The sequence below is a fragment of the Capricornis sumatraensis genome, chromosome 1 (genome assembly GCF_032405125.1).
Source record: "Capricornis sumatraensis isolate serow.1 chromosome 1, serow.2, whole genome shotgun sequence".
Classification (NCBI taxonomy): Eukaryota; Metazoa; Chordata; class Mammalia; order Artiodactyla; family Bovidae; genus Capricornis; species Capricornis sumatraensis.
This window is the reverse complement of record NC_091069.1, coordinates 241,718,367-241,745,944: the sequence shown is the minus strand read 5'-3', so window position 1 is coordinate 241,745,944 and position 27,578 is coordinate 241,718,367. Positions and strand designations below refer to the sequence as shown.

The window sequence follows — 27,578 nt, the reverse complement described above, 5'->3', positions numbered from 1 at the left end:
TATTCAATAACTGAACTTTGGGAAATGTTTATTAAAAAAAAAAATTTTTTTTTCCCAGAAACTTATCTGTTTTACCTAGAAAATAAAGCACATTGAATCTCTATATTTAAAACTTCAGAGGTAAGTTTACTGTAGGAAATTTAAAATTCTAAAATGATTACAGCATTTAGAAAAGGGACTTTTCTCAATTATATAGGATTAGGGAAACATAATGTTTAGAAACTGGTTACATTGCTGACCATTCACAGGCTGTATTTTTAATCACTGGAAACAATAACTGTAATTAAACAATAACTATAATTACATAGGAAGTGTACTTAGTATCTATAGGCTGCTTTTAAGGAAGGTTTTTTTGATCACTGACAACCAAACCTCTCAGAGTCTAAGGTAAGCCAGCTTTATAGTGAACTAGAGTGAAACACGTTTTCAGTTCAGTTCAGTTCAGTCCCTCAGTTGTGTCTGACTCTTTGTGACCCCATGAATCGCAGCATGCCAGGCCTCCCTGTCCATCACCAACTCCAGGAGTTCACTCAAAACTCATGTCCACCGAGTTGGTGATGCCATCCAGCCATCTCATCCTCTGTCTTCCTTTTCTCCTCCTGCCCTCAATCCCTCCCAACATCAGAGTCTTTTCCAATGAGTCAACTTATCACATGAGGTGGCTGAAGTATTGGAGTTTCAGCTTCAGCATCAGTTCTTCCAATGAACACCCAGGACTGGTCTCTTTTAGGATGGACTGGTTGGATCTCCTTGCCGTCCAAGGGACTCTCAAGAGTCTTCTCCAACACCACAGTTCAAAAGCATCAATTCTTCGGTTCTCAGCTTTTTTCACAGTCCAACTCTCACATTCATACATGACCACTGGAGAAACCATAGCCTTGACTAGACGGACCTTTGTTGGCAAAGTAATGTCTCTGCTTTTCAATATGCTGTCTAGGTTGGTCATAACTTTTCTTCCAAGGAGTAAGCGTCTTTTAACTTCATGGCTGCAATCATCATCTGCAGTGATTTTGGAGCCCCCCAAAATAAAGTCTGACACTGTTTCCACTGTTTCCCCATCTATTTCCCATGAAGTGATGGAACCAGATGCCATGATCTTAGTTTTGTGAATGTTGAGCCAACTTTTTCACTCTCCTCTTTCACTTTCATCAAGAGGCTTTCTAGTTCCTCTTTATGGTGTATCAATTTCACTGAAAAGTAAAAAGAATTCCAATACCTGCCTTCAATGTGTATACTGAATATTTCAATGTATATACATAAAGAATTGTTAACAAAAATAATTTGCCAAAGCTGATGGCACTCCTAAAGTGTTTATTTGCCTCAAATACAAGGAAGTTGGATTTTTACTCTCAGAATATATTTAGTTACTGACTTTGGCACAAGATTTAGGCTCTCTAAAATGTAAAATACAACCTGAGGTGTATTAAATAGAAAATCAGTTTTGCTCAGTACTCAGCTAAAGAAACAGCCTCGTGAGACATACAGTTAATACAGATAAATGCGTATTTCAATTAATCAATTCAAGATATAAGTCCATTAACATTCATCATACAGAGATTTTTCTATTAAGAAAAAGATGAAGTTATTTCTACTGAACTTAAATCACATCACACTAAGATCTGTAATCACCTTCCCTAGAAGATAAGAGTTATAAAGAGAACAAAATACATGTAATCCAATAACAAAACTGCCTAAATTTATATATGTATATACACATACTCGTGCACTTACTGTCTAATACCAATATTATTTTAAGTCTAATACAAAGAACAGAGAGGACTACCATTTAATCCATTTCAAACAAGGCAAACTGGATCTTAAATCATGTCTTTCTCAGCGGAGGTAATAAAATGTATTAATCACGCCTCAGTGGAAGCAGTTCCTTGATATGGAACATACCTCTGCTTCCTATTCCCAAATAAGAATTCTGGAGTTGCATGAAATGAAAGAAGGGTAAGTTAGCAAGGAAGGGAGGAGGGAAAAGCTATTTTGCCATCAGTGACAGGGACAGACCTCAGTGCCTCTAGGACTCTACTTCGTCCACTGCGGGCAGAGCGGGTGCTGTCAGGAGTTGAAGAGGTACTGTTACAACCACTTCTTGAGAGGGAAGTTCTCTGCCCTTGGGGTTTCACTATTGAAGTTGCAGACATTATCTCCTGAAGCTGCTTTTGAAAGTTCTCTCTCATCTCCAAAGTCTGTGTCAGAGCTTGAAACAAACAAAAATATACCAATCAAGATAAGTTTCTCTTTACCACATCTATTCATATTAACTATTTTGTCTAGATTTAGTTGAACACAGATTTATTGACTTGACATCTACTGAATATTTACTATAGGCTACAGTACTGTACTAAGACTAAGAATACTGCAGAACCCAGACATCAAGGCAGCCCTTACTATGGAGACGGAATAGGAAATAATCAGGAGGCCCTCTGCAGACATTGTGCTGAGACATGTGGTCATCATCCTTCTGCAGATACCCTGCCGGTTTCTGATCCTCTCACGCTCTGTACCACACCCTGACATACATTACAGTCATTTACGATTTTCCCTTATGGTCCTTGAAAACACAGACCACAACATGTTTATCTTTGGTTTCTTTATAGACTAAATATTGAAGTAGGTACTAAATAAACATTTTTGGAAAGAACAGAGTGGAACTAACTAAATAGGTAAATCATAGGGAATGCTCTGGTACAGTAAAGAAAATAGAAAATACTGACCCATTAAATTCATTAAAGAGAGGACACCTAGAACTTTAACGTTACTCATTGCTGCACCCTTTATAATAGCAAGAACTTAGAAATAACCAACATGCCCATCAACAAGGAACTGGCTAAACAAAGTGGGCCATTCATACTATGAATACTATACAGTTGCCAAAAAAGGGAAAAAGATTGAAGAAGCTCCTTATGTCCTAATATGACACTCCACAAGTTGAAATGTTAAATAACAATATCAATATCAAAGTAGAAAATAATATATATAGTAGTTTAACATTTATATATTTTTTTTAAATGAGGGAAGGAGAAAACATGTTTATAATTGTATACTCATAAAACAGCTCTCGAAGAAATCATAAGAAAATAACATCAGAGGACTTCCCTGGTGGTACAGTGGATAGGAGTTCCCCTGACAATGCAGGGAACGTGGGTGGGATGCCCGGTCTGGGAAGATCCCATGTGCTGCAGAGCAAGCACGAGTGCTGTAACTACTGAACTAGTACTGCCTCAACTACTGGAGCCTGAGCACTCTAGGGCCTGCGAGCTACTAAGCAGCTACTCCACAGCTACCGAGCTCGTGTACCTAGAATCTGTGCTCCATGACAAGATAAGCCACCACAATAAAGCCCGTGCACTGCAACTAGAGAGAGCCTGCCCATGGCAACAAAGACCCAGCACAACCAAAACTAAATAAACAAAATAACAGCAGAAAGATAAAGAGAAACTCTTTACACCTCCTTCTGTACCTTTAAAACCATGTGAATTTGTGTTAAAATATACTGTGCATATAATGAAACTTTTCGAATCAAAGGACCAATTTTTGAAAAATCACCGTCTCTACCTATGTTTAAGAGAATACAGCTGTGTCACACCAACTCTGTAGAATACCTAGTTTCACACATTTTACAGGTTTCACACTTATATCACTCAAAGCTTTGCTAACTATTAATTAATGACTGGCATGGAACCACAATTCAATCCTCAAATATTAATATATGCTTTACTTCTATTTAGCAATACAGAAGACAACTTTATTTGTTCATCTGATGCAAAGGAAGCATTCAGTATGAAAGATACACATTTATAAATTTTGTTCATAATTTAAAATATTTTACCTCCTTTAGAGTCATTCCTTCCATTTCCATTTGATGTTGTTAGTTCTTTATTACTGGTGGTCATATTGTCTATATCATTTTCTTCTATAGGCATATGATCTGGCTATTGAAGGAGAAAAATTACAGTTTCTCAAATCAAGCCCTGTATAAGGCTTCACAGCAATAGATGACTGTACATCCAGCTTAAAGAGGGAGAAATGTATCATCCGTATCATTTACCTCATCATCCCTCATTGGAGAGCCAGCTGAGGGTGGTCGGTTATTACAGAGTCGGCCATCTTGCACTGTACTGATGTCCAAGCTCATTTTGGGATTATAAGTATGTGGATAAAGAGATTCAGGAAGATGTTTATACTCCTGGGCACACTGTAATACAATGGTGTGCTTTAAAACAGGACTAAAAAAAATTTTAGTGACTAAAAGATGTTAAGTAGGAAAAAGACAGCCAAAACATTATGTTCTAGGATGGCAAAAGTTCACAAAATTAAAGTTTTGAAAAGTAGTTGACTTTAAAATTCCGTCATACAAGTAACAATTTGTCCTCACTTTTAAATGTCCTGCCCACCAAAGTATAAAATCTAATTCTATTTCTATGCTTTTGCCAAAGTATTAATCATATTTTGGGGAATACCCAGAAGGAAAATGGAAGAAGAAAGAAAAGAAACTGTATTGGCAAGCTAAATTAATTCTCCTCAAAGCATTACAAAGTTTTCTTTCATATCATTTTTAACTAGCAAAAAGAATCAGACAATCCGAAAGAATACCCATTAAAGATTTATTAAGCATTTAAGGATTAAAGACCTTAAGTTTCTGATGCCAAAGAAAGGAAATGTGCAATTAAATAAGGTTACCAAACTTGTTTATGTACAGAGAAATGGAGTTGTGCCTTTAAGTACTGTTTATGTCTTCATTTAACAGAAAGGGGAGGGGAAAAAAGTATGCTTACTTCTAAAAGCCAGTGCTCTGAAACAACGTGTACTCCTCTTTCTTTTACAGATTTATACTCCCGATTAGTGTCATTTGGTCGTCCTTGATAGATGAAATGAGTCACTGTCTCATCAAAACTCCACCTACAACAATCAAACCCACAAAAGCCTGAATACCTGAGAAAGATAACTACGTTAGTTTATCATATCATTACTCTCTATAAACAGAATATGCAAAACCTTTCAGGAACCAGAGTAAGCAAAAACACTAAATGACAGACTCCACTTTCACTGTTAAATTTTATATGCATATCTTTTAATCTATAAATGCAGAGAGAGATGCAGAAACATATTCTTTAAATATCTTCTATAATATCACTTCATACAGGTGATATAATGATAAAGATATTTTCAAGTTAAGTATCCAACCTATCCTCCAGCTGCTGGCAGCCACTAGTCACTGTACATTTGCTCTGTGCCCCATAATATTGTGTACTCTACAAAGCATTATTCATCCATTCCTCACAACAATTCTAAAACACTGTACTATTTTATCCATTTAACAGGTAAGAACACTGAAGGATGTGACTAAAGTAACACACTGAGTGAATAAGAGGTAGTGCCAATTTTGACTTCAAAAAGCACACTCAGCTATTACACTGTGTTCCCGATTTCTTCCCATTTAATATTTCCTTAACCTAGTTTGCTAAATGTGAATAACTAGTGGTAGTCATATTACCAACAGAAATGCTGTTTATGGTATCTGAGTCTCCATATCTATTTCAGCCTATGCAAAAATGTATGTATGCAAAAATATAAATACTCCATTCCCCTCTGTGTTATCAGACAAAGGTATTTACATATTTAATGTATATTCTATTACTATGTACCTTCCACTGAGTTTAAATTATAAAAGTTAGATTTATGAAATCCATTTTAGTAGAAGGAATGTTGTATAAGTATCTGTAATAAAAAGGGAGTGCTATATCTGACGTGTCAGGAAGAGCTGGTCTAGATTTTAACTTTCCGCAGGTGGGAGACAGTAGCACTGATCTCCTTGGTGCGTATGGAAGGGAACATCTGGAACATCAGCACTTGAGAGCCGATTACCCTATGAACACACACATACTGTAACCTCTGCATAATAAGAGTTCTTTCCTCTCCTTAATTATCAAGTCTCAGAAATTCACTTCAGGAATACACCTAATGCAAATTCCAAATTAATGCCACTGACTATTAAATTCTGTTTAGGGATTTCAGCAATGTATTTTTTTATATATATATTGAGAAGACGGGGGCATTTATTTATTTTGGTTGTCTGGTGTGGCTTGTGGGATCTTAGTTTCCTGACCAGGGATAGAACCTGGGCCCCCAGCAGTGGAAGTGCAGAATCCTAACCTCTGGACCCACCAGGAATTCCCAGGACTGGCATTTTAAATCTTATAAAAACACAAGTCCTATATGTGTCTTTTAAATCTTACATAAGTCCACATTTAAACAGAATACCCACGGACGCATTCTATTTTTAGGGCTCTTAGGGGCTACTATGAGAATGGTATGAGATAATACTTGCCTCATATTGAGCACTCAGCAACCAGGTAAGAACAATATATAGACAATACAAATAACAGTAAGTAAGAAAGCTTTACTCTTCTACAATAGATGAATGAAACACTAAGGTGCCTATAATTACACAAATATATTTTATTTTTCCATTCTCCTGATTTAATTTCTCTATCAAAAAGAAAGATAACTGAAATGACTTACCAAAAGGGAAAGATAAAGCTAATCATATCCCTCAAACTGTTTGTTAACTGTAAACCAATCATTATGCTAACTATGAAGTGCTGAAAACAAGTGGTCAAGAAAGCGAGTACCACAGACAATGAAGGAATACGATCAACTCAGCATTGGCTGGAAGAGGCAAGGGTCTCTCAATCCCTGATACTGATGCCATTTGTGCTAGGGACCTGTCTCTAGCTGGGTTGTCAGGCTGAGAGTGGTTATCTATGCCTCCAAAGTAAAAAAGATAGGCATTAAACATCCTCCAAAAGACCATTTTAATTCAGGAGTGCTGCAGCACTTAGTAGCACTCACAGAAGGGCTCTAATTTGAAAATCACTAAGAAACATGCTTAAAATCTCCGACCTAAATGTATTAATAAACTCCTTGAAGACAAGGATTTTTTTTTTCTAGACTGTACTCATTCATGGATCCCAAATTTTTAGAATAGTGTCACAAAGTATGTTCTCATATATTTGTTAAATATGCCCTAAAAACACACATGTAAGAGTGAATTGATATGGGACAGGGTATTTTAAAAGGAGGAGGTAAATTAAAACTGGATTTTGTAGATACTATGATAAACTATTAATAAAAGGCAAAATAATGCTTTTTTTTAAAAAAATAGATGCTTACAACAGCTCTAGGTTTCCCTATAAATTGAGTTCATATCACCACCAAAAAAAAGATGTGCCAACTACCTGTAGTCTGCACCTAGAGAGGCTGCAATCCCGTTTAGTTCACTCTGCTTCTTACTGAGTTTCTTACTAACACACACCACTACCTTCTGAAGTGGCTTCGGAGCGTCTTCCTGCCCATGGAAAATAAAAGAAACAGATCAATTATTATTATTAAATTTTTTTTTAATCTAAAACTTCCTTTTAATATTAACAAGAGATATAATTCCACCTTTTCTGACTGGGCATCCTTCAGTTGAGGGCTGGCAGAAAGAGCAACAGCATTTCGAGAGCTATTTGCCAAAGCAACTTTCAGGTTTTTGACGATGACTTCTGAGAGTGGTGTACTCAGTTTCCTTTTCTGCTGGCTGGGACCTCCTGGAGTTTCCAAGGCTGCAAGTGCATCCTGTGTATATGGAGGAGGAGAGGGAGGAAGGAAGTGAGGAAAAGAAGGAGAAAAGGAAAGAGAAAGAGGAGGGGAGAGAGGGAAGAGAGAGAGGTAAACAGAAAAAGGGGGAAAAAGAGGTGAAGAGAGAAGGGGAATAATCCTCAGTATTAACTGGATTATAGCTTTAACCTCCTCCAGCTTTCCTCCAAACAACAATAAAAAGAATGAAGTATCATCTGTATCTATATAAGATAATGAAGAAAACAATTCCACACTGTCCAACAAATTGGTTCAAAGAGACTAAGCAGCTTAATACATTTTCAGTAGTATTTTACCACATTTGTCTGATCTTACAGTTGAAATGGCTCAGACGGTAAAGCATCTGCCTACAATGTGGGAGACCTGGGTTCAATCCCTGGGTCGGGAAGATCTTCTGGAGAAGGAAATGGCAACCCACTCCAGTATTCTTGCTTAGAAAATACCATGGACAGAGGAGCCTGGTAGGCTACAGCCCATGGGCTCGCAAAGAGTCGGATACGACTGAGCGACTTCACTTCACAGTTGAAATTGGTTAAAATGATACCAAAAAACAAAATAAACAAAACAAACAAGTAAACAAGCAAAAAACACAGAAGGAAACAAGTCAGCAAGGACGGATATAAACTAGACATGAACAATAAGGAGGATTAAAAAGTCATACTGAGCTGAGGATTATGAAAAATCTTCAAAGGTACAAAATATATGCCTAGTCCCAAGCCACCCCAATTCCCACGTGAGCACTAGTCACTGCTGTTCAGGACCTGCGCTCATTCTCTTTCCCATCTGAATAGTTTTCCACATATACAGCAGAAAGTATTTAGCCAGTGCCCAACTGATGAATGTTAACCTTGAACACACACAATGCGCACAGGTGAAGGAAGCCATGTAAGCAAAGTGCACGCACCAACACTGATACATTCTCATGAGCGAAGCATCAGTGTCCCACCACGCACTAGAGAGCACAGGAGGTAATCAGGTTTTTCTTTTTCGCCCATCTGTTATATCAATTTAAAGACCACTGAGTACACGGTGAAGTACTATTCTATATATCACAAGAGAGAGACACTGCTAAACACATGATGACTAAACAATAAAACCTTTAAATGGGTTTTACACCTTCACTGAGACTGTTTCAGAACCATCAGTTTTTCACTGTAAGGTAGAAGAATGGTCTCAACAAACAGAAATATTTCTACTATCTTGCCTATTATTATTCCATTTACTATTCAAAGAATATTACTAGCTTTGAGACCTTAGAAATCATCTAGATATGCTCCATAATTTTATAGGTGAGGATAATGAAACACAAAGAAGTTGACTTGCCTTAAAGGGCAGTAAGAGGCAAAGCAAAGGCCTGATTCTAGATCTCACAGTTTCCAAACCAGTGCTTTCCCTCTACTTTTTACAGAATAAGTAATGTTAAAGTACAAAATGTTACTTCAGAAGAAATCTGATCAAAGATTTAGCTTGGAGAAAACTGTCCCAGGTCAATTTATGTTTATTTTCTGAAGATGAACAACTTACAAACTTTAAGTCTGCTCCAAAACATACTATGAGTAAAACCACACAATAATTTTGCAAAGGTTCATGGATTAAAAAAAAAATCACGGTTTGAACAGCTATTTGAAAGGCCAAGACCTACTAAAGGAATAGTGAAGAAAATTATCTTTTGGGAATGAAAGAAAACCATCTGAGAAAGCTGAATTAAACCTTCATTTGTGAATGCATTTTTTAGACAGGGAGCCATATTTCAATCCTCAGAAGATCAAAGAAAGATGCACACTTAACTCATCTTTTTAGGACAAAGGATTGAAAGGTAAAAAGATAACATTTTCAGAAGGTGCAACGGGTGTACTCCTAGAATCAAAACCTAAGTCCAATGCGTCTATGTAATTTTACAGTTAATGAAAACTATTCATCACACAATTTCACTTGATCCTTACAGTAAATCTGTAAGTTTTCAGTGATGTTATCCTCTTTGTACAAAAGATGGAACTGATGCTCAAATATGTTAAATGATCTGTGAATCATACTGTTCACGACAGATACAGGACTTGAGCCCAGATGTCCTGATTTTCCACCACCATATATATCTCTAGCTGTTACCTCAACGCTGGGTATACATAGGGACTCATGACCATGAATCTATTTGCCAACATTTCTGAAGTTACTACTACAAACTAAGTGATGGAGAACTTGGTGCTTTAACTTTATAAACTATAAAACTGTTATCTCCAGAACCATTTTCTATAAGCCTCACCTTCACATCAAAGGAAGGCTTGAAGAGTTTGTCCTTGGACAGAAACTTTGACGGCGTATCCAGGTGTAATGAGGGCTCCTTCTGAAGTGACTGTCCTGGGGCTGGGGAGACTGAAGCCTGTCCAGAGTGCTGTGACACCACCATGCGGAAAGCTCTACTCTGGAAGCGGTTCATATCTAAAGGTGTGACGGCTGTTTTCCTCTGAATTTCCCGATGTGTTACAGGATGCTCTGGAGTATCTGGATTTAGATTCACCTCATTTGTTGTTTCGGTTTCCAAACTTTGTTCTAGAGATTTAAAATGAAAAGAAACAAATGTGAGCCACTGATGTCGTTTTCTCGTCTCTTAAGAGGCATACAATAACTGATGTTTTTATCTTCCTATTAGTTTTCATGTGAATTCTTAAGGATATTTCATACCACAAAGCTATATACTTACTTTCAAAGAAACAAACCAGACAATATATTAAAATATATGTTGAGTTAGACAAGCAAATCAACTGAAAAATAATGAATGAAATTAATTTCCTGTTTCATCTTGTTACAACTTAAAATATTCTCAATAAACCTCATAATTTGCCCAAAATTATATAAGAAAATGCTGATTGCCAAAGAATTGATGCTTTCAAATTGTGATGCTGGAGAAGACATTTCAGAGTCCCTTCGACTTCAAGGAGATCAAACCAGTCAATCCTAAAGGAAATCAACCCTAAATATCCATTGGAAGGACTAACGCTGAAGCTGAAGCTCCAATACTTTGGCCATCTGATGTGAAGAGCTGACTCACTGGAAAGACAGAAGGCAAAAGGAGAAGAGGGTGGCAGAGGATGAGATGATTAGATAGCATCACTGACTCAATGGACATAAGCTTAAGCAAACTCTGGGAGACAGTGAAGGTCAGGAAGGCCTGGTGTGCTGAGTCCATGAGGTCACAAAGAGTCAGACATCACTTAGTGATTGAACAAGAAGAAGTTAATGTCATCTTGGTCAATGGCAGAGTAAAAAGAAAATCCCAATTACATGTACTCAGAGTTAACAACTACAGTCAAGTTTTTGAAAAGTTCTTAATGAGATTTTAACATGACCTAAACATTACTTTGCCTCAGTTGTAAAATTCCCAGGTTGTCTAGAGAAAAGTAATAAGTAATAGCTTTGAGAGCTATTCCAAAGGTTCCTTAAAGTGTGACCCAGGATGCCATCATGTTATATAAGAGAGGCTACTGGGTCCTCCCATTCTGCCTCCTACCATTTTTCAACATTTATCAAAAACACTTACTAGATGGCTGCTCCATGCCAGGTCCAATCTAGACAATGAAAATATATAATTTACAAGATGCATGTACTCCTTGCCTTTTCAGAGCTTATGGCTGAGCAGGGCAACAGGAAAGTAAACTAGAATGGTAACACTGGGATAAAAGCTACAAAGAGACATGGTGTTATGGCAAGACAAGGCCAGACTTATGAATCAAGGAAGGTTTTTCCAGGGAAAGTGATATCTAAGCTGGGAGCTAAGAGATAAGGAGGAACAAGCAAGTACAAGGTGGGCAAGAGATAACATGCAGAAGTCCAGGAACAGACTGGAATAGAATAAAATACATAGATAAGGAAAAATAAAATAGGAACAGACAGCACTTTACTCACAGAAGGAACAGTAAATGGGATCCAAGCTCACATCTTTAGACTTCAAACACTGAGACCCTAGACCACTCCCATACTGTTTTGTACTTTTTAGCTTTCAGATTGTGCCTACACTTGATAGTACAATTATAAATTGAACATTTCTGCTATGAACATACTTATATTGCCCACCCCTCTCCCCAATAATGGGTGCCCAACAGTGGCTCATGTTAAAGGGAGAAATCTTAATGACCGGTCTTAAAAACAAGTTTTAGCACATTCATATACCAAAAACCATGGTGTCACAAACAGTCAGACAAGACTTAGCAACTGAACAACAATCCCAGAAACCAAACTATAAAAATATATATAAAATGACAAACAAAAATATTAACCTTCTTTAGATGAATTTTCAATCAGGAAATGGTTTTCATTTGCTCTCTTTCCCAATCTAGCAGACTCCAACAGCCAAGCTATAGTGACTGCTGGTAAATTCCACTTCTTGGCAGCTTCATATTTAGAACCACCTGGCTCTTTCAAAACAAGATGTGTACTGGCAAACATGCCTTTCTTTGCATTGGACTTGCGAACAAAGTATTCCTGAACACTGAAAGTTACGTTTAAAAAAAAGCAAATGGTCATATGCATAATAGTTGGCAAAGAATAACATTTCTAATACAATGGTGTTGTCAGAGTTCTAAGTATAAGAAAATACTCACATTAGAAGTTAGTTATGTTTCTTAAATTAAGCTAATCCTCTTACAATACTTACTCTAGGATAAAAATGCATTGTTAAAATTAAACTTCTTAAAATTAATTATTTAAAAATAAGCAAATTAAACCAGACTTACAAGAAATAACCAGAAAGATCATCTATTTAATTGGTCATTACCCACCTACCCACCTTGTCTTTCCTCCCAGTAAAAGACATGGAACAACTAGGGGAGCAAAGGATGAATATGAATAACACAACTTCTAGCCCTATACCACAACTTCTCTAAGCATTTTCACGTATATCATTGGATCCTCTCAGTATTTGTGAAATACCAATATTTTACAAGTTATCATAAAGATACAACCTGGGAAAAGATGCAAAATTAAGTATCTTCCTCAAGATCACAGAATATTAAAGAGAACACCACCATTTGAGATACAAACAGAAATGTCTTTGTTAAGTATCCCACATTTTCCCTAGTACTTTCAAGGATTCATTTTTCACATTTAACCCACTGATCAATTAATTTGGTACTTATTTTGGTATGAGATGTTGCTCCAATTTTATTGAATTATCTTTTCCTCAATAAGCCGAAACATCACCTTTATCATATACTAAATTCCTGTTTGTATTTAGGTCTATTTCTATGCTTTCTGTCTGTTCACTTAACTTTCTGCTACTTACAGACATATTATTATCTGTGGGGTTTACAAAATATATTTAAATAACAATTTTATTTCAGAATTTTTATGACTTTCCTGCTTGCTAATATTTTCTTATGAATTTAAGAATTAGTTTGCTTATTGCCTTCTCTAAAAAATTCCTTTATAATGTTTAGTCTTCCTGTCCAAGAACAGGTACATCTTTCATACTCTTCAAGTCCTGTTTCCCTCAATAGCATTTTACAAGTTTCCGTAGCTCTTCCAAGTTTCACTTTGAACTTTTTTCTTAAATCAAAATATAGTTGACACACAATATTAGTTTAAGGTGTACGATATAGTGACTCAACATTTAAATAGATTACAAAGGATCAATACCAAATCTAATTACATCCCCGTGACTTTTAAATTTTATAAGTGGAATTTTGTACCTCTTAATCCCCTTCACTAATTTTGCCCAGCCTCTTATTCCCTTCCCTTCTGCTGCTGCTGCTAAATTGCTTCAGTCGTGTCCAACTCTGTGCGACCCAATAGACAGCAGCCCACCAGGCTCCCCCATCCCTGGGATTCTCCAGACAAGAACACTGGAGTGGGTTGCCATTTCCTCCCTTCTGGTGACCACTAACCTCTGTATCTATGAGTCTATTTTGGTTTCATTTTGTTCATTCATTTTCTTTCTTTTGAAGATTATATATCATGTTGCTACCTATTTTATCTTTTACTACAGATTTAGTAAAAGATCTCTGTTTTCATTAGCTCTTCTAACTGGCTGCACATATGAAGGTCAGTGACTTCTGTAGATTAGTATTTTATGTACTCAGTTTGCTGAATTTTTCTATGAGCACTGCTTTAGTCTATTGCCATATTTTCTTACTGTTCTTTTCTACAATTTGTTTTTTCCAAAAGCTTATTGTTTAGTATAAGCAAAGTACAGAACACAGCAAAAAAGGAAATACAAGATTTAGTGAACTATCATAAGATGAAAACCCTTATTTTCCCCACCCACATTAGAAGACAGACTCTTACCAGTCACTTTAGAACCTCTCCAATATGCCTCTTCTCAGTTACTACCACCTCTCCCCTCCCATGTTAATAGCAGCCACTGTTTGGATATTTATAGTTATCACTTCCTTACTTTACAATGTCATGAACCTCCGTCCATAGTTCATCAGGTACTCATCAGATCTAGTCCCTTAAATCTATTTCTCACTTCCATTGTACAGTCATAGGGGATTTGATTTAGGTCATACATGAATGGTCTAGTAGTTTTTTCCACTTTTTTCAATTTCAGTCTAAATTTGACAATAAGGAGTTCATGATCTGAGCCAGTCAGCTCCAGGTCTTGTTTTTGCTGACTGTATACAGCTTCTCCATCTTTGGCTATAAAGAATATAATCAATCTGATTTTGGTGTCGACCATCTGGTGATGTTCATGTGTAGAGTCTTCTCTTGTGTTGTTGGAAGAGGGTGTTTGCTATGACCAGTGCATTCTCTTGGCAGAACTCTATTAGCCTTTGCCCTGCTTCATTCTGTACTCCAAGGCCAAATCTGCCTGTTACTCCAGGTGTTTCCTGACTTCCTACTTTTGCATTCCAGTCCCCTGTAATGAAAATGACATCTTTTTTGGGTGTTAGTACTAGAAGGTCTTATAGGTCTTCATAGAACTGTTGAACTTCAGCTTCTTCAGTGTTACTGGTTGGGGCATAGACTTGGATTACTGTGATATTGAATGGTTTGCCTTGGAAATGAACAGAGATCATTCTGTCGTTTTTGAGACTGCATCCAAGTACTGCATTTTGGACTCTTTTGTTGACTGATGGCTACGCCATTTTTTCTAAGGAATTCCTGCCCAGAGTAGTAAATATAAAGGTCCATCTGGTCAAGGCTATGGTTTTTCCAGTGGTCATGTATGGATGTGAGAGTCAGACTATAAAGAAAGCTGAGCACCAAAGAATTGATGCTTTTGAACTGTGGTGTTGGAGAAGACTCTCTTGAGAGTCCCTTGGACAGCAAGGAGATCCAACCAGTCCATCCTAAAGGAGTGTGTGTTCTTTGGTGTTCATTGGAAGGACTGATCTTGAAGCTAAAACTCCAATACTTTGGCCACCTCATGCGAAGAGCTGACTGATTTGAAAAGATCCTGATGCTGGGAAAGACTGCGGGCAGGAGGAGAAGGGGACGACAGAGGATGAGATGGTTGGATGGCATCACCGACTCAATGCACATGGGTTTGGGTGGACTCCGGGAGTTGGTGATGGACAGTGAGGCCTGGCATGCTGTGGTTCATGGGGTTGCAAAGAGTCGGACACGACTGAGCGACTGGACTTCCTTACTTTGCTTTATTTTTATCACTTCCCACCCTTAAACACTACATTTCATTTATGTTTTTTGACTTCCAGGTTCCCTCTTCTTTCCATGCCCCCTTTATATTTGTTGAAGATACTGGATCATGAGGTTTCATTATTTTGATAAGATTGTTTCAAGATGGTTGTATATTCTTCATAAGGAGGCATATGTAGTTTTCTCTTTATTATGCGAATGTTGGTTTTCAATATCTAGATTCTTCTATTTATTAGGAGTCAAAATTTTACCATTTCTTCTTCACTTATTTGTTGGAATACCTCTGTAAAGGGAAACTTTGTCTTATCTATTACTATGGATACAGTCTGATACAGACTGTACCAGAAAGGCAGAATAAATACCAGATCCTTTCTCCTCATTTACCAGCTTTCAAAAATAATGAGTTGTTTCCTAACATCCTTCAAACATGGCCAATTAGCTTAGTTTTTTGGTGCCATTATGAAGTCATGATTGAAATATTATTTGATGATGTCTGGAGCCACTGCTGCTATTGACATTTTTCCTGTCTTTGGCCAGTGGCGGTCCTTTTGACACAACCCTTCGTAGTGCAATAATATATTTGTTCTCCATTCTGACAAAAGGTTCCAGACTCACTGCTATCTTTTCTGCCCCAGACGTAGAACTGATCATTTCTTTAAGCTTTAGTTTCTTTTAGTGGGAAATTGTATTTTAAGGTCACAATGTGGGTCCTGGTGTTGCTTGTTACTATTGGGTTGACAATGACATCTAGGCTTATAAATGGTTTTGAATTCCCCTTTGAACCAAGAGTTATTAAAAAGTTCTAAAATGTCCAGCTGATACAGTCTTCATTTTCCATTTCTACTATTCATTTCTAATTTTTTTAGAAATTAGAAATTTTCAGTGTAAATAGCATTCTTTATTTACAATATGCTTTCCCTCCGTTTCATGCCTTTCAATTTGAATTCAAATTTGTCTGATAATAAAACTGTACCCTTCTCCTTTCTTTTCATGTATCTTTGCCCATCTTTACTTTTTTCCCCAAATGCTCTAAATCACTTTGGTTTAGGTGTGGCTCTTGTTTAAAAGTATTTTAAGTGCTATTTCATGATATAATCTAAAAGAACTTTTCCTTTAATGTGAAAGTTAGTTCATTTATAATTATTTATGTAACAGTTTTCTTTTTTTTTAAACAGCCACCATTAAAGTTCACTTACGGGTTGGGCTAATTTGGATTCCAGAACTTTTAAATTCATTTTCTTTCTCCCAAAGTATTCATTATTTCTGCTTAACACTGCATTGCAGAGAAACAATTAATGTATACTGAAAAAGAATATGGCACACAGAAGGAAATAACACTGAGACAAGCAGTACCTTTAACTATTCCTTTTCCTGGTAGGTAAGCATTAATGCCTGTAGTCTTAATACTTGCTAAGTACCTAACATGATTCTCTCCCTTCCACATTGAGCCACCACATCAGATACACAACATACTCCTCATAAATATTATAAGACATCCAGCGAAATGCTAATTTGTATGCTTTTCAGTAAGTAAAAACAAATAATACATACACCAAGATGGCAGGTACTAAAAATACGGCATACCTGGCTCCAAGGTGATTTGCTAAGAATGTCAATGAGTCTTTTTCAGCTCCTACACATTGGCTGAATGAAAGAACACAATCCTCTAAAGGAGTCATTCCTGCCATAACTGGAACTGGTGTGAAGAGAGGATTTGACTTTGGATCAATTAAAGTCTGGTAGTCTATACAAGTTACCTTTTAAAAACAAGAAAAACATCATCATCAACCTGAAATAAGCGATTAGTGGTTAACACTGGTTCAGTTACAGTGAAAAGCAATATTACTTTAATATAAATGTGTATATGCTCATTCACAATACATTTAAAATTATAATATTAAAATGTATCAGTCATTATATAGATATTAAAATCAGATTTATCACTGAATTCACTAAATATTGCTTTAGATTTAATTTCTTCCAATGTAGTTATCATTGTTTCCTCTTAAGTCTTGGAAAGTTGAAAAAGTCAATGGTTGGAATTATCATTGATAAGCCAACAAGATGCAATAATACAAAAGTGCATGTCATGCTTTGTTAGTAAGAAAACGGGGAAAACCTAAATATGAGAAGACCTGGAGTCACTTTCCTAGGAAAGAATGCTACTGATGTAGCCCCTCTATTCTACCAGAATTAGGACCAAGAAGCTTGCATATTTTATTATTTATAATTTCCTTTGCTGAAAGCAAAATCCAGACAGTGCCCAAACCCAAGTACCAGTCTACCAAAACTAAAGTGCCAAAGATATAAACATTCTCTCTTAGCTTCAGACATCCTTCAATACTACATTTGAACTGATGCGGTGTTTTCTTACCAGCCATGTGTTTGTTACAACTTCTCCCACAGTCGCCTGTACTTCACACCCCAGCAGAGGAACCACAGCATAATCAGCAACAACTCTGCTCTGAAGGGACACAATTTTTCCGGCATTTTCTCTTATGATGGCTGCAATATTAGATTCATTTTCATTACCAAAACCCAAAACTAAGAAACTCTTTTGGCTAAATAAACCTTCTTCGGTAACTGTAGAAACATCAGGGAGGCAATGACCGATGGAAGACTGGTGTTCTTGCAGAGAAATATGAGTAGAATCATTAAGGGGCTCCACATGAATATAGTCACTGCAGAGCCCAACTTCGGACTTGGCAACTTCAACTGGAAAAGAAAAAGAAATGTTTTCTAACAGGTAATTTACTTTATAAAGTTTATCTCCTAGTAAGGATATAAAGGTAACAGGGAACCTGAGAACTGTGACCACAATTACAAAACTAAGGCTTTATAAGTATACAATGAAGAAAGAATATGACCTACCTCATCCTCTGGGTTCCCAGGACAGCAATGAGTATTACCATCCTGGGATAAGAGTAATCATGTTAGTATTCTAGGTATTCCTAGTGTACTAGAAAATCATGAAGCTCCAGTAACTCTGCAAGGGGCTTCCCTTGTGGCTCTGCTGGTAAAGACTCTGCCTGCAATGCAGGAGACCTGAATTCAGTCCCTGGGTGGGAAGATCTGGAGGAGGGAAAGGCCACCCATTCCAGTATTCTGGCCTGGAGAATTCCATGGACAGTCCGTGGGGTCGCAAAGAGTCAAACATAACTGAGAAACTTTCAGAATTTTCCAAGCCCTGCTTCCTGGGATTCCAACAAGCCTGAAAGCTATTCAAAGATTCTTTCCTATTTACATAGAGTTAGTTGCTCAGCTGTGTCTTGACTTTTTGTGACCCCATGCACTACAGTCTGCCAGGCTTCTCTGTCCATGGGATTCTCCAGACAAGAACACTGGAGTGAGCTGCCATTTCCTTCTGGGGATTTTCCCAACCCACGAAATTGAACCTGGGTCTCCCACATTCCAGGCAAATTCTTCACCATCAGAGCCACCAGGGACATAGGCACTGTACTTAATGCTTTTCGTGCATGTAATTAATGCTTATGATAATATAAGGCTAGTTCTATTGCTGTATCTACACCCATCCTTCAAGGAGAATGTCAGGTCTAAGGAGGTTATGTAATTTCTCTAAGGTCACACAGTTATTAGCTGGCAGAAATGAGACATAAACCAAAGTTTGTCTGATTCCAGGGTCCATAACATTATGTTATAGTTGTTCTAGTTGGTAAGTCATGTCCCACTCTTTTCCAACTCCATGGACTGTAGCCAGCCAGGATCCTCTGTTCATGGGATTTCCCAGGCAAAATCACTGAAGTGGGTTGCCATTTCCTTCTCCAGGGGAATCTTCCTGACCTAGGGATTGAACCCACATCTCCTGCACAGCAGGTGGATTCTTTACTGCTGAGCCACCAGGGAAGCCATCTTCTTATTTCTATCCTCATCTCCAATAGGCAGGACTCTCTTCACTTTAATTACTGTATATGGCTGTGTGTGTGTAGGTACATATATACATATATAAATGATTCTTTACACTTTTCAACTAATGACCGTATATACACATGCATACAGTCATTAGTTGAAAAGTGAAAAGTCATGCTTATTGGAGAAAAGTATATATATAGATAGTGTGTGTGTGTGTGTATATATATATATAAAGTATGTATATACACACTTTAATTTCTACTTAATGCAAGTATTTAAATTGCTCTGAGACTCTGAAGAAGCTGTTCTGTCTAGAGCATTTACTGATCAGTAAGTCAGGAGACTCTCTGTCCCTCAGTTTCATACTCTTAAGGAATAAAGGATAACAGTGTATCTATATTTAGAGCGATGTATTCCCAATGGCTCAGCAGGTAAAGAATCTGCCTGCAATGCAAGAGATTCAGGAGACTAGGGTTTAATCCTGGGTCAGGAAGTTCCCCTGGAGGAGGAAATGGCTACTCACTCCAGTATTCTTGCCTGAAAAATGCCAGGCAAGAGGAGCCTGGAAGGCCACAGTCTAAAAGGTCACAAAGAGTCAGACATGACTGAGCACACATGAGGATGAGTAAGCCTGGGTGGAAATAAAGGTTACGTGATACCATAAAGCATTTAGAGAGTAGTTATAAAATGTATAATGTAAAATGTAAAAACACATTTTTTTTTGCATTAAAATTGCTCACAATCACATCTAGGAGGAAAAAAACAACTCTGTTTGATGTTTCTGTGTAATTGGTGAGGTGGTAAGAAGAAGCCCGGTGGAAAGAAGAAAGAAGAAAGAAATTTTAGACTACTACAGTAAAAACTGGAGAAGGAAATGGCAACCCACTTCAGTATTCTTGCCTGGAAAATTCCACAGACAGAGGAGCCCAGTGGGCTACAATCTGTGGAGTCACAGAGTTGGCCATGACTGAACACATCAGTACATACTATAAAAACAAACTAGAAATACTATGTTCTTATAAATTATAAGTAAAACCCTGAAGTTATTAAAGGTTCAGAATAAAATAACACATTTTATAGCAGTTCATTTACCAATAGAACCCCCTTTTCAAACAGATGCCATTCAGAAGCCTAACAGACACTTTTTGATAGCTTTTTCAATATGAAATAAACACTTAATTACATTCCTTCAAAGGTACTCAGGGATTCACTGAGATTTAATATCACCAAATCCTTTCAAAGTCAGTACACTACTAGCTGCTTCAAAAAAGAAGATCTGAGAAACTAATTGCCTGACTCCAACAAGCACCCTTGTTGAAGGATAGCACATAAAACTGCTTCCAGTCAATAGGTGGTCTTTTTGTACTAAAACATCCTAAAAAATTAGGATGATCTGATATGATACACTACTAAAGCATGAGCAAATGGTCTGACAAAAATCATTTTGCAGAACAATATGAACAGTGTGGATTATTAAATGTTGTTTTAAGCTTAAAAAAAAAAGGAAAATTGAAATTCTCTAAAACTATGTCAGAAATAAATAAAAATATGGCCAGCTAGACATGCAGAACCCTCTCACCATAAAACACCTAAAAATAGAGAATGAAATATTAAAGGTATCATTATAAATGCAAAGCTGAGTTTACAAAAAAAGCAAGGTAAATTCTCAAAGGCTAAAAATGAAGTGGTAGCATGAATCCAGAGCATTAAGTAATCACTAAAGGTAACAATTACCATCTATTTTGGCAGTGACCAACACCCTTAGGATTTAAGGATGTCATGTGGAGAGACAGGAGTCAAGCCTTTTATCCCACACTAATTAGAGGTGGGGCAGAGTATACCCTTCCACTCAGAAACCCTAAAGGAAGATGCCTTCAGTAAAAATGTCCATCAAAAACCAATCAACCACCACTACGTTCACCCTGCAAAGAGATGAGAAGTACACGATTTTGGCTTTTAGGGGGTGGGGAGGGGTTTGTCAACACATCTCTCTTGGGAATCTGTCATCATGGGCTGGTCCTCAGAGTAGGTTAGGGCCTGATGGTCCAAAAACATCCAGCTAATAAGTAACTTAGGGGTGTCCTAAGTTGGGAAATTCCTAGGCTACTGGCAGGTTTAAACATAAACTTTATCTGGAGGACCAAATTCTCTTCCCAGGCTTCTTAGAACCTCAAGTCCTAACGAGAAAGAGTTTATACAATAAATATCACAAAACACATAAGGAAGCCAAGCATCATGAACAACAATCAGGAGAACTAGCCCTGTTCTTCATTCAGATGTTGCAACAGGTTTAAAATGTCTCAAGAAATAAAGCAAAAAACCCCCACAAATACAGAAAAACACACTACTGAAAGAACTAGGACTTCTACGAACTGAAAAAATACTGAACTTGAAAGTTTAATGGATGGGTTAAACATATTAAGCAATAGCTAAACAGAGAAATAGTGTTTTAGAAGGAAAATGTAAAGAAATTACATATAATAAATAACAAAGAAAGATGAAATTAGAAGGACAGATTAAGGACACAGAGCTAAAGGGGAGTTACAGAATATAGAGAATGAAGGAAAGCAATATTCAAAGACATAATAGATGAAAAAATTTTTTAAACTAATAAAGGAAAAAAAAACTCACTCATTCTCTGATTCAAAAAGCACAATGACTTGCAAATAAGACAAATAAATGGTAAAACTCCAGGACACAAAAAATAAAAGGTATTAAAAATAGAGAAATATAGATGCTGCTGCTGTTTAGCCACTAAGCTGTGTCAGACTCTTTTGTGACTCCATTGACTGCAGGCTGCCAAGTTCCTCTACCCATGGAATTTTGCAGGCATAAACACTGGAGCAGGTTGCCATTTGCTACTTCAGGGGAACTTCCCAACTCAGGGATCAAAGCCTCATCTTTTGTGTCTCTTGCACTGGCAGGTGGATTCTTAACCATTAGCACCACCAGAGAAAAAAAGATTTCCTACAAAAGAATGAAAAGTAAGCTGACATCTGACTTCTTAATCAGCAGTCATGGAAACAGATGACAAAGAAAAAATATCTCCCAAGAGCTCTGACAAATTAACTGTCTAGAACTGTCTTTTAAGGACAAGGGAAAATAAAGACATTAACAGAAACTGAAGAAATTTCCAAAGGATATATCTTAAGAAAAAAGAAAATTATTCCAAAGGAGAGAGATCAGATGCAATAAGGAATAAGGAGCAAAGAAGTAGCTAAATATGCTGGTAAATCAAAACAATTACTGAATATAGAAAACAACAATGCCTAATTGTGGGATTAAAGGATAATGAAAATACAAGACAAAATCACATAAGCTGAATATATTAACGAGTGCATGTGTAGAAGGTATGGTTGGTAGTGATGCTGAAGATAAATGTTATAAGGTCCTTATATTATTCATAAGAAAGACAAAAATTCTAATTAATTTAAAATTTTAAGCTATGATGTACATTAGATTTTCAAGGGTAAACACTGAAAACATAAAATAGTATACATAAGCTTCGAAATCAGTAGAAGGAAAGATGCAGAATTGGGAGTATGATCTGGGGAAGGAAAAGGCAAGCTCAACCCATCCAAAAGACAAAAATGTTAAAAAAACAAATGAAAAACAAGGAAGCATGGAAAAACGGGACAAATAGCACAGAACAAGAGGGTAGAAAATAATCAAAATATATCACAAGTAACAATAAATGTAAATCAACCAATTTTCAATTAAAAGAAAGTCATACTAAAAAAATACCTATGTGAACAGGTATAGGTGTTTTAATATCAGATAAAATAGATCTTAAGTAAAATAAAAATTAGGAAAATGAGGATCACCATGTAATAAAACTTCAAAATACACACAGAAGAACTGAATGTGACAGAACTGCATGGAAAAAGTGACAGTCACCATTACAACAGAGGAGTTTAACATCTATTTCATGCATAGACAGAACTGACAAAACTTGATTACATCATATAAATGTATAAATTTCTAAATAATCACAGAAAACATTTTTCTGAGGCACAGAGGAACATTTACAAAAACCACTTCCTAAACACCTCACAGACCAAAGATATGATAAAATTAGAAAATATTTAGGACAGAATTACTTTGGCGACCTGATGCAAAGAATAGACTCATTAGAAAAGATCCTAAAGCTGGGAAAAATTGAAGGTAAAAAGAGAAAGGTGCAGCAGAGGATGAGATGGCTAGACAGCATCACTAACTTAATGGATACACGAGTTTGCACAAACTCCAGGAGATAGTGAATGACAGGAAAGCCTGGAGTGCTGCAGTCCATGGGCTGGCAAAGAGTCAGACACGACTCTGCGAGTGAGTAACAACAATAACAAATTACAAAAATTCTACATAAAAGATCTTTTGGGACCTCCCTGGTGGTAAAGTAGGTAAGAATCCGCCTGCCAAAGCAGGGGACATGGGTCTGATTCCTGGTCCGGGAAGAGTCCACATGCTATGGGCAACTGAAGTCCATGTGCCATAGCTACTGAGCCCATGCCACAGCTGCTAGAACCCAAGTGCTCGAGAGCCTGTGCTCCACAGGAGAAGGCACCGGAAGAAGGGGCCCACGCACTGCAATGAGAAGCCTGTGCACCGCGACTAGAGCAGCCTCTCCTCTCCAAAACTAAAGAAGGCCTGTGTGCAGCAATGAAGACCCAGTGTGAGCAAAATACAAAATAGTTTTTAAAAAACCTTTTGAAATACAACTAGTTGAGTGAGTACTTTCAGAGAAATCTATTGACATACTTAGATTAAAAAACTACCAAAAAAAAAGAAAGCAAATCGTGCAACTCAAGAAATCAGAAGTAATAAAGAATTTATGAATCAAGTTAGTTTACTAAAAAGACTAATAAAATTAGCCATTAAGCTTCCTAGAAAACACAGCTTACAAAAACTGATTCAGAAAAAAACAGAACTGAACAGTCTTATATCCATTAAGTGAATTAGTACTATAAATTTTCCTACAAAGAAACACTAGGCCCAAATAGACAGATGCATTTCAGCACACATTCAAGGATAGGGAACTCCAATGTTACACAAACTCTGAGATTTAAAAAAAAAGGAAAAAAATAACCCCACAATTTACCACAAACTCTGAGATTTTTTAAAAAAGAAAGAGTGATCCCCCAATCCATTTTATCAGTTAATAACAAAATCCAACAAATATAACGGAAAAAGGAAAAGTATAGGTCAGTATCACACTGAGTAGATAAAAGCCTAAATCAAATATTAGCAAACTAAATATAGCAATGTGTAAAAAAGATGAATATATCACATCCAGAAGAATTTAAACTTGACTTGACAATATAAAATCTACTAATACAATTTATCACACCAAGAAGGAAAAACCATATAATTCCAACGAGCAGAGGAAAAGTATGTAATATGCAGATCAAAGCTCTAAAGAATAAAAACAAAACTTTTATGAGAAAACGTATGAGAAAGTTTCATGATTACCTTTGGTAACGATTTCTTAATTATGACACCAAAAACACAAGCAATGAGAAAAAAACAGATAAACTGGACTTCATCACAATTAAAACTTCCGTCTACCAAAGAACACAATGTGAAAATGCTACCCAAAGAAGGGGGAAAATATATACAAATCAAATAACTGATAAGAGATCAATATTCAGAATATATAAAGAACGCCAACTACTCAAGAACAAACAAAAGGCAACCCAACTGAATAAACATTTCTCCAAAGAAGATATATAGATGGCCAACAAAAGCAGGAAATGATGCACAACATCACTAATCACGAAAATGAAAATCAAAACCATCAGTGAGATATCACTTCAAATGCGTCAGGATGACTTTTATTATGAAAAAAAAAAAAAGGAAATACAGTATGTTCTAAGGATGTAGAAAAACTGGAACCTTTGTGCTCAGCTGGTGAAGATGTAAAGTAGTTCAGCACTGTGGAAAACAGCAAGATAGTTTCCCAAAAAGTTAAACATAGAATTACCAGGACTTATCAATTCCACCTCTGAGACTATATCTAAAAGACCTGAAAGCAGGGACTTGAACAGATGTATGTACACCAATGTTCACAGCACCATAATTTACAACAGCCAAAGGTAGGGACAACTCAAGTGTCCATCAACAGAACATGGAACAGACAATTCCAACATACAATGGAGTATTATTCAACTTTAATAAGGAACGATATTCTGACACATGCTGAAACATGGCCTTGAGGACATAATGCTAAGTGAAATAAGCCAGACACAAAAGGTATTGTCTTGACTCCATGTATATGAGCTACCTAGAATAGTCAAATTCATAGGGACAGAAATATAATGGTGGTTGCCAGGAAACGGTTGAAGGAGTAATATAGAGTTACTGTGTAAGGCCTATAAAGTTTCAGTTTGGGAAGATAAAGTTCTGGCATGGATGGTAATGATGGTGGCAAAACTATGTGAATATAATTAATACCAATAAACTGTATATCAAAGGATGGTTAAAACGGTAAATTTTATGTCAGGCATATTTTACCACAATTTTTTAAAAACTCAATACCCAAAATGTTCTTATTCAAAATGTTTTACTCTTATATACCAGTAAAATATAATTTTAAGAATTAAAATATCAAATGAACAGACACAAAACACAAAAAATTAGGGATAGTTGTAACATGGCATGTCTAGTATCTTATGACTCCAGTTACACTTTATTGAAAAACATAAACTGTATGCTGATATTCTATATTCATGGATAGAAAGATCTTTTCATTGTAAAGATGTCAATCCTGCTCCAAATTATAAATTCAATACAATCCCAACCAAATTCCCATACAGATTTATTCAAACTGACAAATTAATTTTCAAAATGTATATAGAAGCAAAAGTCCAAGAATAGGTAAGAAACTTTTGTAAAGAAAACTGGAGGGCCAGGCTATTAAAATAAGATGGTTTATCAGTGAAGTATCTCAGTGGAACAGAATAAAAAGCCTAAACACAGATCCCCACTTAACAGACCCTTAATAAATGACAGGGGTAACAGGGCAAATTAGTTGAGAAAGGATGGCCTATTCAAAAAAGTTTGAGAATAAGTGATTATTTACACTGACAATTTGAATGCTTCTTATCAAGTGCAAAAATCAACTCCATGTGGACTGAAGACGAAATGTGAAAAAGCAAAACTTTAAGACTTTTAAAATACAACTTTATGACATTCAGATAGGAAAACTTACATAAAATAGAAAAGCACAAACCACGAAATAATGGATTAAAAACCCTACTTTACAGAACACTCAAACAGGGGCTCTGTATCAACCTAGAGGGGTGGGATGGGGAGGGAGATGGAAGGGAGTTTCAAAAGGGAGGGGATATATGTATACCTATGCAGCCATAGGTATACATGTCGATATTGGACAGAAAACAGCCAAACTGTGTAAAGTGATTATTCTTCAAAAAAATAAAAATAAAAATTATACCCAAATAACGTTCAAAACGATGCTCTACCTTATTAGCAATGTTATAAAATTAAAACCACAATGAGATCCCTCTCTACACCCATCAAATAAATAAGAATTTCAAGCCTTTTGAGAAACACTAAATGTTGAAAGGATGTGCAACAACAGGAACCCTTACTATTGTTCTAGTATAAAGTGGTAAACTAAAACACTCCAGAAAGCAATACGCTTCATGTAAGAAAGTGGAAGACATACTTATCCCAGGAATCAGTCATCCCACCCCAGAGAAATTCTTGCTCACGTGCACAGAGACACACACAAGAACAATTTCAGCAGTACTGTTTGTTATTAGAAAACAAAACAAAAAAAACACAATAAACATCTCCTCAGGAAGGGCAATAGATAAACGATGGCATGTTCATATACCAGTGTGATATATTCATAACCAGTTACTAGGATGAGATGAGTATCTTGCAGGTTTAGGGTAGGGTAGCAAAAGAGTACATATCATGTATGATTTATGTAAGTTCAAATACACACAAAACAAAACAGTGTGTATATTACTTACAGATATATATATGTTATAAACTACTATGAAAATGAGGAGGGATTCACAGGAGAATTTTGACCAAGCAGAATATCCTATAGTTTTTAAACAGATTAGTGAACGTGAAGTCGCTCAGTAGTGTCCGACTCTTTGTGACCCCATGGACTGTAGCCTACCAGGCTCCTCTGTCCATGGGATTTTCCAGGCAATGGTACTGGAGTGGGGTGCCATTTCCTTCTCCAAGGAATCTTCCCAACCCAGGGACTGAACCCAAATCTCCCACATCGTAGACAGACGCTTTACCGTCTGCAATCTCAGCCAAAAGGCCGAGAAACAGATTAGCAGTATATGGTTATTTGTTAAATTATTCTTTACATCTTTTTGGATATATTAAATACTTTATAATAAAAAGTATTTAAAAAGTAGAAATGCTGTTCACAACTTTTCACTGGCAATTGTGTTTAGCACACTGAGAAGACTACAACCTGAGACAGT

At 36.6% G+C, this 27,578-nt stretch overlaps 1 protein-coding gene across 2 annotated transcripts in view; it reads right to left on the bottom strand.

Moving 5' to 3' along the window:
- Positions 1–27,578, bottom strand: part of TOPBP1 (DNA topoisomerase II binding protein 1) — a 74,364-nt gene that overhangs the window by 26,219 nt on the left and 20,567 nt on the right. For both annotated transcript variants that reach the window (XM_068972861.1, XM_068972869.1), the window contains exons 10-19: positions 17,615–17,955; positions 16,825–16,997; positions 11,922–12,133; positions 9,911–10,197; positions 7,456–7,629; positions 7,248–7,357; positions 4,785–4,908; positions 4,058–4,204; positions 3,839–3,941; positions 2,014–2,206 (exon numbers count right to left, since the gene is read on the bottom strand). In XM_068972861.1, the coding sequence (XP_068828962.1) occupies positions 2,014–2,206; positions 3,839–3,941; positions 4,058–4,204; positions 4,785–4,908; positions 7,248–7,357; positions 7,456–7,629; positions 9,911–10,197; positions 11,922–12,133; positions 16,825–16,997; positions 17,615–17,955 (1,864 nt within the window). The remainder of the gene's footprint in view (positions 1–2,013; positions 2,207–3,838; positions 3,942–4,057; positions 4,205–4,784; positions 4,909–7,247; positions 7,358–7,455; positions 7,630–9,910; positions 10,198–11,921; positions 12,134–16,824; positions 16,998–17,614; positions 17,956–27,578) is intronic.